The following is a 15,704-nucleotide window of genomic DNA, read 5'->3' as shown; positions in this document are numbered from 1 at the left end:
TCTCTGGCTATCCCATCTGCAAACACTGAGATTGCAGCAGGATATGAGAATAGTTTTGCTGGCAGGAGAGTCAGGTGGATAGGATAGATTAATCTGGATTTGATAGTTCATAAGAAGCAAACCCAAACCAATAACAAATGAAATATAAAAAGAGGAAGTCTTCTTGGGAACCAAGCCAAAAGGATATTAGTTGTCACGGTTTTATATGTCTTTAAAAAAAAATAAAATAATAATAATAATAAAAAAAAAAGCCTACCTAAATAGAACTACCTAAAATAGATCCCTGACAGTTATTTTTTCCAGGCATCAAGAAGAAACATTTTCAGTGGATTACAATGTTATTTGACTGAGGGTTTCAGTACTCAAACTAACAGTGGATGTTCTGAAGTAGAATTGTCAGAAAATTAGAAAATTGCAAAATGACAGATATTCTAAGGAATATGTAGCTGATAGATCTAACCAATTTTCATGTTTTTGGAGGTTGGGGTGTGTACTTTGATATATACATATTTCTTGAATGTTGCTGTATTTGCACTTCTCTCACTGCTAAATAGAAGTTAAAGACTACCTGCAGTTAGGTTGGCTTCTGTTACTGAAAGCTTCTATTTTGTGTATGTCATGTATTCTGTGGAGCAAAATCTGCCTAACTTAGACAGCTGTAAAACTGAATAAATTATTTGCTAAAGGAATCACATGAAATACCTTGCCCATTTGGAAATCATATACACAGTTAAGTATCTGTCGTGGTTTAACCCGGCTGGCAGCTAAACACCATGCAGCCGTTCGCTCACCCTCCCCCCTCCCTCTCTGGGACGGGGGAGAGAAATGGAAAGTGAAACCCGTGAGTTGAGATAAAGACAGTTTAATAAGACAGGAAAATAATAATAATAATAATAATACAATGATGATAATAGTACTACTAATAATAATATGTACAAACAAGTGATGCACAATGCAATTGCTCACCACCCGCTGACCGATGCCCAGCTTAACCCCGAGCAGTCCGGCCCCCTCCCCCCGGCTAGCCACCCCTATATATTGTTTAGCATGACGTCAGATGGTATGGAATACCCCTTTGGCTAGTTCGGGTCACCTGTCCTGGGTCTGTCCCCTCCCAGCTCTTACTGCACCCCCAGCCTGCCTGTTGGCAGGACAGAGCAAAAGTCTGAGGTGTCCTTGGCTTGGTATAAGCACTGCTCTGCAACAATTAAAACATTGGGGTGTTATCAGCACTCTTCTCATCCTAAGCCAAAACACAGCATTCCACCAGCTACTAGGAAGAAAATTAATTCTGTTCTAACTGAAACCAGGACAGTATCCCAGTCTTGTACCAATTCACCTACATTTAGGATCTGATATTTTTTTCCCAAGTATTTTATGAGACAGCTACCTGTGTATGGCTTTCAAGAGCCACAAACATTTTGGTTAGTGTTTCTCTGCTGAGGTAAAAATTTCTTAATCTAAGCAGTGTTCATAGAACACAGCTGGTTTATTGAATCAAAAAAAAAAAAAAAAAAAAAAAAAAAAAAAAAAAAACCATCAATTTGAGTCGTATTAAACTAGACTGCATGTAAAATATTAAACTGCATGTAAAAGAATAGGGAAAGTATTGACCCATTGTGGTGGGTCAATAAGAAAATCCAGCAAATCCAGAAATCCTACCCATATTATATCCTGAAAAAGAAAGTTACTATCAAATGCTGTTTGTTTTCCATAAGGAAGTTGATTCTGACACTCATCTGGTTATGTTCTGTAAATGAAAGAACTGATATGAACAGAGATGGATCTGGTAAATAGATTGTTCACTTGAAAATGAATCCTACTTTCAGATATAAGCTCTTCATCATGTTTTAAAATATAGATGGTAGAGATATATTTTTTTCTCAGTATTCAGAGGACAAATCACAAAGTATGAGTTTTCTCTTGCAGATCTGAGCAATGAACATCTGAGTAGACTTTTATTTCTTGCTAACTCTTTCTCCAACCTGATGAGCAGCTGGTTTGCTTGCTTTTAAAGAAGACAGCTTGCTTGCCAGGTGCTATTGCTCACACTTCCACACTTCCACATGGCATAAAAATGTCACAGGAAGGATTTATTTCTCATCAAAGCTTTAATTCAAGAGCACTCTATTTCTGAAATCTCAACCACAAGTTCATACTTATTATATCTGTCCTTCTAACTTGCTATAATAACCCTGCAGTGCCAGAGAGATTTAAAAAACATGAAGTGAGGTAATAAATTGCTACTATATAAACTATGTGAACCTGAGTTTTATCATGATTCTCAGGAGTTTCATTTATATATAAATAAATTAGAGGACTCATTATTGAACAACATGAGATCTCACCCAACGTTGGAAGACATGAGAGAACTAATTACTTACATAAAGTCAGAGTTATTGTCCAGTCAATTGGAATTTGAGTTGAGCTTTGAAATAAATGTATCCACACTATTGTGTCTCCACAACATAAGTAAATGTATATGTAGCTTGATTTTGATTAGAATTGCATCACTATTCCTAACACACCAAGACAGTCAAGACTAAAGGTAGAAGAAAAGACCCCTCAAAAGGGTTTTATATTTCAGTTTTCTAAATTCACTGTCTTCAAACTAATTAATAATCAGTTTTACATTAAAGAACAATCTCCCATTTGTGATGTCAGTGGTTCATCAAGGATAAGATTGAAGATATGTGGTTGATTTAGGTGTCAGAAAAGCAAAATGACATAAATACAGGGACAAAGACCTGTATATTTTCTGTTGTTGCAATGAAGGGCTGCAAACTTACAGTAGCTAATTAGAATTCCTGTCTCTCACTTCTACTAAAATATCACACATTGAAGGCTGCATTAATTCACCTGTGGACAAGAAAAAGCCCAGACTGACAGATGGGGAATGTGTTATCCCAGCAAACGACACTTCAAGATCTGAGCTTTAGTTTTAAGAAGACAAGTTCTACTTCATTTGACTTCATTAGAAGTCTTCATGCTTCAACAGAGTATTTTCCATATCATAAAAACCGGATCACTCTTTACCAAGTTTTCATGGGTGATTAAATCTATTCACACATCGGTAGTTTTTTCTTTTAAGAAGGTCAAGGATAAGAAACTCTATAGCAGAGGTTCTGATCTAAAGCTCATTGAAGTCAATGAAAGGCCTTGCATTGACTTCAGTAGGCTTCAAATTATACCTTAAAGAACTGTGACAGTTGCTTCTCTAGTGCAAGACTCACACCAGTCTGGATTAGACACATTTTAGTTCTACTGTCATTTATTGGTTTTAATTCTGTTCTCTTACACAAATGCCATATTGGCATGTTATGGAACAAGCAACCGAAAAACATATGATGTGCTTTAATTTTTATAGGAATAAATTGTGTTCAGCTGATGCTGAACACAATTAGACAAAGCATCTCAGCTTCTATGCCAAGATATTCTTATGCTCAACAGACCTCCAGTTCTTCATACCTTCTTCAAAACCATTTCTAGAAATGAGTTAGGAGTTCTAGTGTCTTCTTTGTTCCCAGAAATGATTAGACCTGAGCAGTTTCCACAGGACTCCACTTTCCCAAGCCCAGCCGTACACTTTCAGGACAATTAGCAGCAGCCTGCACACATAAGCTCAGAACACCATATCCAAGGATAGCTGACAGTTCTCTCTTTCAGGCAAGAACTGCAGTAGAGAGGATATACACAACAATACCGCTGCGTATACGATACTATATGTTCATAATACCAGTTGTTGACCATTCAGAGTGAACATGATTTTGAATTTTTATGGAAATCTTGGCCTGAATCAGCTGTTCATAAAATTCAGAATAATCCTGAAAATGTATTCTGACCTCAGCTGTTAATAAGATTCAGAATAGTATTGGAAATGTATGGATCTATGTTTTCCACCTTCACCAGAGGCAAGCAGTAGAAATACCCAGCATCTGTGAAAAAATAATCACTGAAAGAAGTGCCCCGACCCAGCTGAAACCCAGAAGAAACAGAATTTTTGCAAGTCCATTGTCTTATGCTCTGCACTACAGGAATAGAGATAATATTTGTGAACTCCTAGATTCTTCAAAAATGAGTCATATCAAGTTATTTCAAAACTAATCTGAAGTACAAAATACAATGATAAACATATTTGCAATTAAATAAATGGGTATAATGGAACAAAGCAGTCTGCAAGTCTCAAGCTTAAATGCAATAAATATATCAAAGATTTTTTTAAGTATAGATTAAGCTTTGATCACATTACTAGAAATGGGAAATTTCTCACAGACTTCAGTGAGGTTATAATTTCACCTACTACCACTATTGTTATTGTGGTATCATACCTGTGAATCTTGTTTTATGTACTTTGAAGCCTGAGCAAAATATGGTCACTCTGTTTGATATCTTGCTTAATAGGAACCATAAAATTTCACTAGATGATTTTCTGCAGCTAACCCAAAAAGTGATGATAGCAATATAACACATCTTCTAGAAAGACTTTTATCTAGCTTTAAAGACTTCAAATGATAGAAAATTTTCCATATCCTTTGGCTATATATGCCAATGGTTAAATGTAATTTCTGTAAAGTATTTGCACCTAATTTACAGTTTGAATTCTGCAGACTTCAGCATTTAACTTTGGGACCTCTACATCTATGCCTGATAGATGAAAGTTGTTCGGTGTCAGATATTGTTACCCTTCACACTTTCCTAGCAATGTTAATTGGAACATCTTTTCATCTTGTCTATAAGAAGTTAAATAAATTAAACTATTTTAGTTTACTATCTGAAATCCATATTTTTTGAGCCATAAAACAATTTTATAACTCTTCTCTGAAAACCTTACCTTTTCATAACGTTTTGAAAACCTTTGTCTTAGATATGGTAATGGTGGTTATGTTATGAAAACATCTTTCTCTATTTCCTACAGTTTCTAGGCAAACATGTCCCTAAGACATCCTTTGGGCAGTGCTGTAAATTGTCTGAATGCAAAGAGTTGTTTAATGACTGGCTTAATTAATATTTCACTGGCTTATGGGGGATGAGGCAGTACAGTTCATGATTTGAAAGAAACCATTAGAGAGTATCCACAAATTCCATAACAGCTGAACTGAATAAAATGTTTCAAATATCCAGGATTTTAACCACAGGTAAACATGTAAATCATAGTTAATATCACTGTAACAGTATTTTTTTTTTTTCTAATAATCAGATGTATCTATTGTATTTAATTAATTTCCAGTTTTTTAATTTAAAGGAAAAAAAATCTTTTCTTACAGCTGAAATAAATTATAATCTTTATATATTTATTAATCTGTATTTAAATAAATTTAGTGACCAGTGATAGGACCCAAGGGAATGGAGTCAAGCTGCAACAGGAGAGGTTCAGGCTGGGTATCAGAAAGAGGTTCTTCACCGAGAGGGTTGTCACGCACTAGAACAGGCTCCCCAGGGACATAGTCATGACACCAACTTTGTCAGAGTTTAAGAAGTGTTTGGACTGTGCAGTGGTATGGTCTGAATTTTTGGGTAGACGTGTGATGCCAGGAGTTGGACTCGATGATCCTTGTGGGTCCCTTCCAACTTGGGATATTCTATGATTGTATGAAAATCTCTGAAGATACTTTATTTCCATTATACATTCTCATTCTGCAGAGGCAATGTATTATTCAAAATGAGACCAAAAAAGGAAAACTCAGACCACTTTCTAGAGCATAACTACACATTACTTCTATGTGTTTAACGCATTAACACACAATTTATCCCTAGCTAGTTCTCAATCAGAAGCAACAAGATTTTTTGTTGTTGTTGTTCACTGCTTAATAATTTACCTATGTGGTTTTTTGTGTGCATGGGATGTCCATGAGTTACTAGCATTTTAGTTGATATAATCTTTCATTGAATTTACGCATCTTTTTATTTTACTGTGTCACTTGCAATCTTTCAGTTAAAGACAGAAATATAGGTAGGTAGGAAACTTATAAATGAGCCATTTCTACTTCCCTTTCATGCACAATGGAGTTGGTAAGTGGCATCTGCCAAAACACATCCCTGACAAAACCCAGCTAGCTGAAAGTCAGACAATATGTTTTCATAAATAAAAGTCCATATCACCGAGTAGTAAATAAGAGAGTGAAATATCCTTATCCTGAAGGTCAGAACACTGGAGTCAGATTTTTCTCTTAATGGGGAAAAACACAGTCCATACAGATACATCTGAGGGTAGCATCTCATCCTGTGGTTTTCCTGAGGGAAAAACAAAGGTTTCTCCCTCTCTGTTTATCAGCTGAGATAGTTTAAAATCTTGAGGACTCCTGGAAGAATATTATTCTATTCTGTAAAACCACTCAGACTTAATATGAGAGGAGCTCTTCTACAGATCCATCCTTTTTCATACGTGTTTTCAGTAGAGCCTGTATTGATGGCTTCAGAGGAATTTTTCAGTTGTCTTGTCCCAGACTTTGACTGTGTCCAGGTCATATATCATGATAACACAGAAGTTAAATGTCTTTCTCACCCTACACTCCCATTTACTCCCATTAAAGCTAGTGCATTCAGTGCACAATGGAGTATGGTATAGTCTGATAGGTCCACAGTCTGTGTATCAAACCAAAGCAAAGGCCTGCAGAGAATATCAAAATGCTTATCTGCCTCATAATACGTGTTGCCAAATTTGGCTTATGTTGAGACTAGATCCTTCCCCTATAATTTATTTCCAATGGTGAATGTGTGCATGCTTTCTTTGGCCTGTATGATTGCTGTTTTGGCATCAATTTTTATTCAAATTAAAGAAATAAAGAAAGAATAAAAGAATCATTAAATATTTTCAGGATCTAAGAAAAGCCTAGAAAAGTCAAAACTCAACATGAAATAGATGTTTTCCATTATATGGCAGCACACACTGGGCAAATTAATGTCCTGTGAAAGTCATCTTTAGGTACATGAGGTACATCTCCTTAATTTTTATCACTTGGTATTATATGACCTGCTATTGCCTCTGCTAACGTTTGATGTAATTCACCTATTAAAAAGACCAATAAAAAGTTCACAGATATCTGAAAGAAGCATCAGAGAATTGTTTCCTTTGAAGCATCAGAGAATTGTTTCCCTTCCTTTGAAGGCTGCCAGACTAAACATGTCCTTTTCCTTATCATGCCTTCTCTACATTTTAAGTCATGCATCTAAGTTTCTATTTAAATGTTATCCAAATATTTGCTGGGTTTTCTTGTTGTTTTTCTTTTATTATGTTTTTGGTTTTTACATTGAGGCAAATTACACCTGATATACAATTTATCAGAGCAACAATGGCTTCAGAAAAACGTAGGACTCTATTGCACATAAGGTATTCAAGTTTTTAAGCAGGTTTTATTATTATTATTATTTTTCTGCAATATATTGTATTGTTGTGGTTTTACCTCGCAGGCAGGTAAGTACCACACAGCTGCTCACTCACTCTCCCCAGCTGGTATGCAGGAGAGAATCTCATGTGTTGAGATAAAGATGCTTTACTAGGTAAAGCAAAATCTACACACACAAGCAAAACAAAACAAGGAATTCATTTGCTACTTCCCATCAGCAGTTCTGCCATTCCCAGGAAAGCAGGGCTTAGTACATGTAGTGCTTTCTTGGGAAGACAAATGCCATTACTCCAAATGACCCCCCTTCCTCTTTCTTTACCCCAGCTTTTATTGCTGAGCACAACATGATACGATATGGAATATCTCTTTGGTCAGTCTGGGTCACGGTCCTGGCTGTGTCCTCTCCCAGCTTCTTGCACCCTCAGCTTCCTTGCTGGCAGGGCAGCATGAGAAGTACACAAGTCCTTGGCTCTATGCAAACACTGCTCTGCAGCAACTGAAAACATTGTTGTGTTATCACCACTATTTTCATTACAAATCCAAAACACAGCATCATACAAGCCTCTACAAAGACTAACTCTACCTGAGACAAAACCATGGCATGTATTTATGCTTTACCTGCATCTGTATCCCCTGTTTCATCATGTTAAATTAGAATATAAATTCCAGCGGTGGGGGGAACTTTATAATAAAAGAGTGCAGTTGGCTTTTATTTTTAAAAAACTAAGATAGGTTAATCAAGTGCATGAAATCAGCAAAACAGATCTGCAGTAGTTTCTAAAACAGTATTAACTGTACCTCTATACGAAATTCATCTGAAGAGAGCAAAGTGCAGTGCAATACTTAAGTTTACCTTGCACTGTGCCAGTGAAGTATATATTTCCAGATAAGTACTGAGGCTGCACGTCTGTGACAGTGTAAGCCAGTAAAAAAATGCTGTTTTTTTTGGTCTTACTTTTTATCTGGGTCTACAATTTATTCACAGCCTCTGGCTTGTCCCAGATCTGGCTCTGATCTGATCCTCCATAACCTAAATCAAGGACCTTAGCTGACAGAAAACAATCAGTGAAGTACTAGTGCCACACTAAGGAAGGACCTGAATAACAGTAAAAGTGGCTTTGATCATCCAAAGGAATTACATGGTTGCCACAAAAATTTGCTCCTTTTCTGTTGCATTAAAAAGATAAAATATTAAAAGTACCTTTCAGCTTTTTCCTAAATTACTATAGTGCTCAGGAGGAGCTCCATCTAAACACAAAGAGCTCTTGTCCAAGAGTAGACAAGCTTTTTAATATAAGTGATATATCATTATAGTAATGCAGAAGAGAAATATTATGTTGGTAATGATGAGAACACATCTGTGTCTTTATCTTGCTATTATAGAAGTCAATCACAAAGCTCTATTGACTTTCAATGGTGGAAGATTAAGCCTTACAGCATTATTATTGCAAAACTTTTTCAAAATCTTTTTTATAAAATGTCTTCAGCGTAAAGAAAAACCTTATTTTAATAACAGTGTACACAAACACACTAGGTTGACAGTGACTTAGTGATACAGATATAGATATACCCATACTGAATATAATGTGTGTGTGCATATATACCATATATATTTTTATTTTTATTTTTATTTTCTGAGAATACTAAGATGAGGTAGGTGTTATATTTGCCCTTAGATTGATGTGTCTGTTAAACTCAGCACTACTGCCAAGGTTAGTAGCATTATCTAAGTGAACAGTAATTTAAAAGAACGAGCATTTTACTGAACTTCTGCTTAAATCCCAGCAACTTCAGATAAAGACAGTCTGGTTAGCATGACGTGACTTGAAGCTGCAGGTTCCTTAGAAACTGCCATCTACTTTCATCTGTGTGGTGCTCAAAGACATGCTGCATGTTTATATTAAGCTCAAATTAAATTAATTAGTTTTTAAAGAAAAGTAGCTGCAATGAAAAATCTTAAATGTAATTTTAAAAATGTAATTTAATACAAATCATTACATCAACCTCTGTGTGCAGAGGTTCTATTTAATTTCCATTAAATAATGTAATATATTTTTTCAAATACCATTTGACACCAGTAATTCCTTTTTTATTATGTGTCTTATACTAGACTGATAGTCAAATATTTCAAACAGAGCTTCCAGGTGGCTTAGTTCCAGCTGCTTACACTTGAGCACCCACTGGATGGCAGTAACATACAACTTTGGAAAAAATTCAGTATCATCCTTTAACTCACTGACCTCAAAAATCCTAGATTAATTTCTTCTAAAAAATAAACTACTACTACTACTAATAATAATAATAATAATAATAATAATAATAATGTGTTATTATTGTGATTATTATCTAATGCTTGTTTAGAACAAAAACAAGCAATCAAAGCAAATGAATCTCGCCATTCTCACTGTTGTCTTATGGTGCACCATTTCATTTCAGATCCCTGAATTAGAGAAGTGCATATCTCACAAAACTGGCTGTGGAAAGTAATGCAGGCTTCCCCCATAGTACAAGGGATGCCAGACCTGGCAGTGGAGCAGGAGAAGTTTTTATTGCTAATCACAAATGCTTGCTCTCTTACTGATAATAAGACCAAGAAATCAGTATCAAGAGCTTTAAAATGGAGATTTATTTTATCATGTAATCAAAACAACCCAAAACTTCAAATAGAGTTGTTAGCCCCTTGAAATGATTTGTAACTGAACTCATTCTGAAATCTTTCTTTGACTTCAGTGAGATCTGAAAAATATATCCATAACACTAGGTTCAGTTATTGATTCAGTACAACAGGCCAGTTAACATCTCTAAGCTGTGAACTGTCTGTATCTATTAGAGCCTGAAATGCAACATAGCATTGAAGTCTCCTTCTTGCCTTCTCTGGCTCCCACTTCCAGTAGGGTCTTTTCTTCTGTACCATAACAATATGTTATTGAGATGCCATGCTGACATCCCAAATCTCAAGAGGAAACAAAGTCACCAGAAATGTTGGTTGTTTTTTTATTATTTATCTGCTTAAGACCACCTCTCAGCTATTCCAGTGTCAGGGGAATAGGGATCTTTGACTCCAGTTTGGCTGCACCAGAATGCTGCATATTTTTACTGCCAGCAGTGCCCTGCCACAGCCTATCGCTTTGAGCTTTGCCACTGAGATCCCACTGGAGGACTTCAGTGTTCAATCGTGCTAATGGGTCTTCCTCTGCCTGAGTGCTGTACTTATGCAGGTATGAATTTCCCAGGAACTGGCAAGAGAGAAGGAAAAAGGGAGAAGGCAGGAAAGTGCTAGTTTCCTGCCCTTTGCTGCCCTGCCACAACAGTGACACCATCCCTGTTTTCAGAGCCATGGAACCGACGACCACATGCCCATTTGAAGGATTTGGTGAAACACCATGTCATTATTTTGGGACCATAGTCTTAGCATGTGAATGACATCATGCATTTTTGATGGGAAAGGCAAAGTGGGAGAATTGTGTCTGGCAGAACAGAGTGCAGGTTGCAATGTTTCTTGGTTCCTGGTGGATTTTCCACCATGGCTTCAGAAGAGCTTTTTAGCAAATATAGTGTGTTTGGTTACTTAATTTACAGAACATAAGTTTCGGGTGATGGAGTGATAGATTTGATATTCTAGACCCAAATTATATATGACTTTAAAAACAGAAACCTAGATCTCAAAGCTATTGTACTGTATAGGCAAAAGGCAGCCTGCTATACTTGTAGTGACATGTATTGCAAATAAACTATAGCTTTACATACTTAAGATGTTGAATTTCTTTTAATCCTTAATAGGCCAGCATTTCCACATTATAAACACTGTATTAATGCATGCAAATGCTCACAGTGTTTCATCATTTAAATTGACTTTTCATTTTCATGTATATCTGGCAGGTACAATTAGCATTCCTATGCAGGGTTGACTGCTTTATTACTTGTTCCAATAGTTTGATAATAGACACCCAGACCATGGCTATAACTCTAGAGCTCTAGGATACCCACAGCGCACTGGCAGATGAATTGACAGATTGATAACAGTTATTATGATTTACTAGTATCTAATCATATCAACCCCACCTCTCAGTTTCCATATCACCATTAAAAATATTTAAACATTCCTTGATTGATTTTGAAAAAGGAAATACTTAATGTTGCTGATTTTGACAAGTAACAGAGTACATGGTACTGTGCAGATTATTCTGTCAGGCAATTGGAAGAACCTAGAAGATGAATCCTGTGCATCATAATGTATCAGAAATAGTACCACTGCAGGCAAAGAAGTTACATGAGGTTAAAATCTTGGCACATGATAAGCTGGAGGATCAGGCTTTGTGCATCAGTCTTTTCACTCATCATTTCCTGATACAACTCTCCAAAGTCCATATTATTCTATACAGTTTAAGAACTGTACTGAAAAACACCATTATAGGTCTGATACCTGAGCCATTTATATTAATCTTCTGACATAAGAATGTTTTGTGACAAAGTAAAGCCAGAATAAAACAAACAATTGTTGTTCTGCTTTAAGCTTGTGTAATAAATACGTAAGACAAAAAATAAATAATGAAGATAAAAACTCACCCCTTTCACCCTTTTAAATTGCGAACATCAGAACTCCATTGGTGTGTACTGAACTATCCTAACAGTGCTATTACTAATGTAGGTCATTTTGGTGTTTGTTTGTTTGTTTGTTTCCCTCTCTCTTCACATTTTTCTGTTAAAAAGCTCCAAAAACAGAAAAAATGCTAATATAAAGTGATCGCTGTGCCAGTTTCCTATAGATTAAACTATTTAGCTATGCTGATTACTCTAGAATGTATTCTTAGGCTTCCCTGGGCATCATCACAAATTAAGTTGAACAGCATTTTCAATGAGAAAATAAGAAACATGAAGGGCAAAAATGTATGTCATTAACTTGTGAATTTTCTGAGATAAAGAGAACAGAGAACTCCTGCATTAGTCTGAAATTCCCAGCTATTATCCTGTGGGCAAAGCATGTAAATCTAGCTTTAGCAGTAATATAGGTCCAAAATTGAAATCTTGTATTAAAATAATAAGCTGTTTTGTTGTTGATGATGTTGTTGTTAATGTTGTTGATGTTGTTTTAATTATGTGGAAGTAGACAAGCAAAAGCTGGAAAGGTTCTACTACAATCAGAAGACATAAATGTTCAATATGGTATTTTTCTAGCTTTGTGCACTTCAGAGATGGCAGATGTGAAAGTAGAGGTAGAAACTGCTATTTCCCCTTTATCATAATGAAAGCAGAGCATATCAGGTAGAGTTGTGTTTACATAAGTTCCATAAAGTATGCCTGATTTGGCAACACGGTAAGCAGGTGGATCTGTTCAAAATAGTCATTATTCGTTTTCTCTTTCCGCAGCTTGATCACTATCCTCCAACAAGTTACAGCCTGCCAACAGCATCTGACATACTGTTCAATTCCCCAAAGGCACTCTTCCTAGGAAAAGTTATAGGTGAGATTTCATTTTATACTTGGTTATTTTATTAGGTATTTTCAGAGAATACTGAAAACCATAAGTGCATGGGACAATGCTCTGCATAGCATTTGCAGCAGGACACTCACTGAACATGTCATTCTAGACATGAAGATGGTGCTACTGGAGTTATACTTAAAAGAAGGGTATGTTCACTTTGTCACATAGACTGATGTGTACACAAATAAAGATCACCTGGCCAATGCAGGTACAATCCAGATACAAGGTAGAGGGACATTTGGAATACCGTATTTGTGCAGTTGTTCTGGACCCTAGACACCCTCTAGGTGTCCAGTGCAGAGAATATGAGAAATCACTGAGACCACTGCTTTTGCAAAAGGTTGCTGAAGTTATTTTGAACAGTATAATTCACTGTGAAGTTGTCATATATTTCATATAATGCCATTATCAGCGCAGTAAGCCTTCCTACACCAACGTATGCCACACCTTTTGTGGCATAACTATCCCTCATCAGTCTGACAAAACTACCACTTCTCACTGGTGAAGCCCACCAGTTAGATCATTCAGAAGTCTGTAACCCCTACAAAAACATTCACCCTCTCTACATTTTCTATCCCTTTTATGGACCTTGTTGTTATTTCCCTGCGCAGCAGCTACCTGGTCAGCTCCTCAGATGAACTCAAAAAGCAGCACAGATGCATCTGTAACTGCCTTGGCCTTGCTTTTAGGCCATTCTAGTTTCCATAGCTCTATTTCTCCACTACTGCACTTCGAAATGAATTTTCGGGGTCACTCATTTCAAGAATCAACTATTCCCCTGATTCTCATAGCTTTTAAGGCACACTCTTTCCACTTTCAGAGACAGAGGGGTATTGATATTATTTCTTCTAAGTGCTTTGTACATGAATGTGGTTGTCTGAACTAAGTGAAGTGCTTAATTCAGAAAATTGCAAGCTTTTCTTTGTTAAGTGGGATAAAGCAAAAATCTGCAAACCCCATGCACTGACTTTTGAAGTGGAAAAGCAATTGACCTTATAGCTAATGTAACTTTTCAAAGATATATTTTTCCATTAGTTTTGTTTTTAAAAATTAATGTGTTGAACTTCTGTGAAATAGGAAATCAAAGGCCTTTAAAATGGTTGGTTAGTGAGAGAGCCATGAACTATTTTCTGGTGTTCTCAAAGTCAGATATATATGATAGAAAAGATTATGTGACATGATTTTGGTGAGTCACTGGAAATCACATTCATTCTCCTCTCACTGCACTAAATTCAGGCCATCAGAGTAGAACCAGCTTCCCTACTGAGCCAGGCTACTCTCCTCTTCATTCATTAACTCAAGGCAAGGAGATGAGCATTCAGCAATTGGAATAACTCTGAAGTTAAAGAGTGGGGCCTGACTTGTTCTTCATAGGTAATTGTTATCAAAAATATAAAGTTCAAAAGCTATTAATTTGCTTAAGGGTGTTGCAGTAACTGTCTCAAGTAATGGATTCATTGCCAGAGATTGCTTTGAGATGGCAACTCTTTTTCATGCATCTAAGAAACTGCTACATTATGGCAGTACTGCCTCCGCAATCCACTCTTCTAAATAAACTTAAATTTTTGAATGGTTGTTTGAATTCAGGTAAAACTGGTACTTTCCCTATTACTATGAGGTGATATTTTGGAGGAATCTGAGTGCAATACATGAGATATGTATATGGAGATAGGTATACAACAGAGATAATACTGCAGTGAAAAAGATGCATAAAAGAATGAAGGGAAATAGAAGGACAACTCCTAAAATGCAGAAGAAAACAATGCACTGTTCACCGTGAAAATAAAAAAAAAAAAAAAAATAAAAATAAAAATAAAAATAAATTAAAAAAAAAAAAAAAAGGAAAAAGGAACAAGCACATAATGAAAGAGAAAAAGAAATACTGTGTGTGCTACACTCTAAAATGTTCTGACTGCAGAGTGGTTAAACAGTTGGAGGCACCAAGTTGCCTTCAACATATTCCTTCCCTAAACACTGTTTTCTGTGTTGTGTTTAAGTACTCTGATTCTGAAATTTTCTTTAGGCATTCTTGGAGAATAAAGGGTCTGCAAGTACTGGGCAGATCAGATGGTTCATCACACAATGCTTCATGTCTAGGATACTTAAGTACGGTGACTGAAAGGCCCGATCATAGGTCCAAATAAAATGAGTTGTTGACTCAGTTCTGTTCCTACAGATCTAGACCCAAAACACCTCACATTATTTGCCTCATTTGCAAAAAGTCATGTATGTGTTTCAAAATAGAGTTTTAAGCATCCTGTGACTGTTAATATCACAGGATTTACTTTTTGAGAATAAAGAAATGTAAAGGAAAACAATAGCAGAGACCAGTGAATATAATTTTACTTTTGTTATGTCATAAGGGAAATTTCAAATATCTTGGAACTTATACTTCACATTCCTCTCACTCTTTACAAATAGGGTAAACTGAAGAGAGTGATTGAAAGCAATTTTCAAATCTAGAATTTGAAAGAGTAACCATAGTCCTGATAATATGTGTCCTAAAAATCTGTATGGTACAGCTGAAGATTATCATCAGGAAACATTGCCAGAGGAAACACTGAGGCCCACCTTCAGCTCCTCTGCTAACTAAAGGTTAAGAAAAGGCAAAAGTATTGCAATATCCTAAAGGAATAAACAGGTTATATTTCTGTTTTCCCGTGCTACTTATGATTTTAAGTCTCTTACAACAGCATCCCTGTTTCAGAAGATGTTGTCATCAATTGTTACAAGCATTATCATGCCTTTACTATATATTTCATATCCTCTTGTCCCTGGGATTCATTACTTCAGTTGTTAAGTGCATAAGATAGTATTAGAATGGTTGGGAATATGAAGGACAGTGATTCATTTGTTTCCTCTCCTCTGCTTATGTCATT

General features: G+C 36.1%; 1 protein-coding gene across 1 annotated transcript in view; it reads left to right on the top strand.

Moving 5' to 3' along the window:
- The window catches only part of CNTNAP2 (contactin associated protein 2), a 1,138,684-nt gene that overhangs the window by 1,054,135 nt on the left and 68,845 nt on the right, over positions 1 to 15,704 (top strand). The window contains exon 22 of the mRNA XM_084507662.1: positions 12,711 to 12,804. Coding sequence (XP_084363788.1) covers positions 12,711 to 12,804 — 94 coding nt within the window. The remainder of the gene's footprint in view (positions 1 to 12,710; positions 12,805 to 15,704) is intronic.

The sequence above is a fragment of the Aythya ferina genome (genome assembly GCF_964211825.1).
Source record: "Aythya ferina genome assembly, chromosome: 2".
In the NCBI taxonomy this organism is placed as follows: domain Eukaryota; kingdom Metazoa; phylum Chordata; class Aves; order Anseriformes; family Anatidae; genus Aythya; species Aythya ferina.
This window is presented reverse-complemented; position numbering and strand designations above follow the sequence as displayed.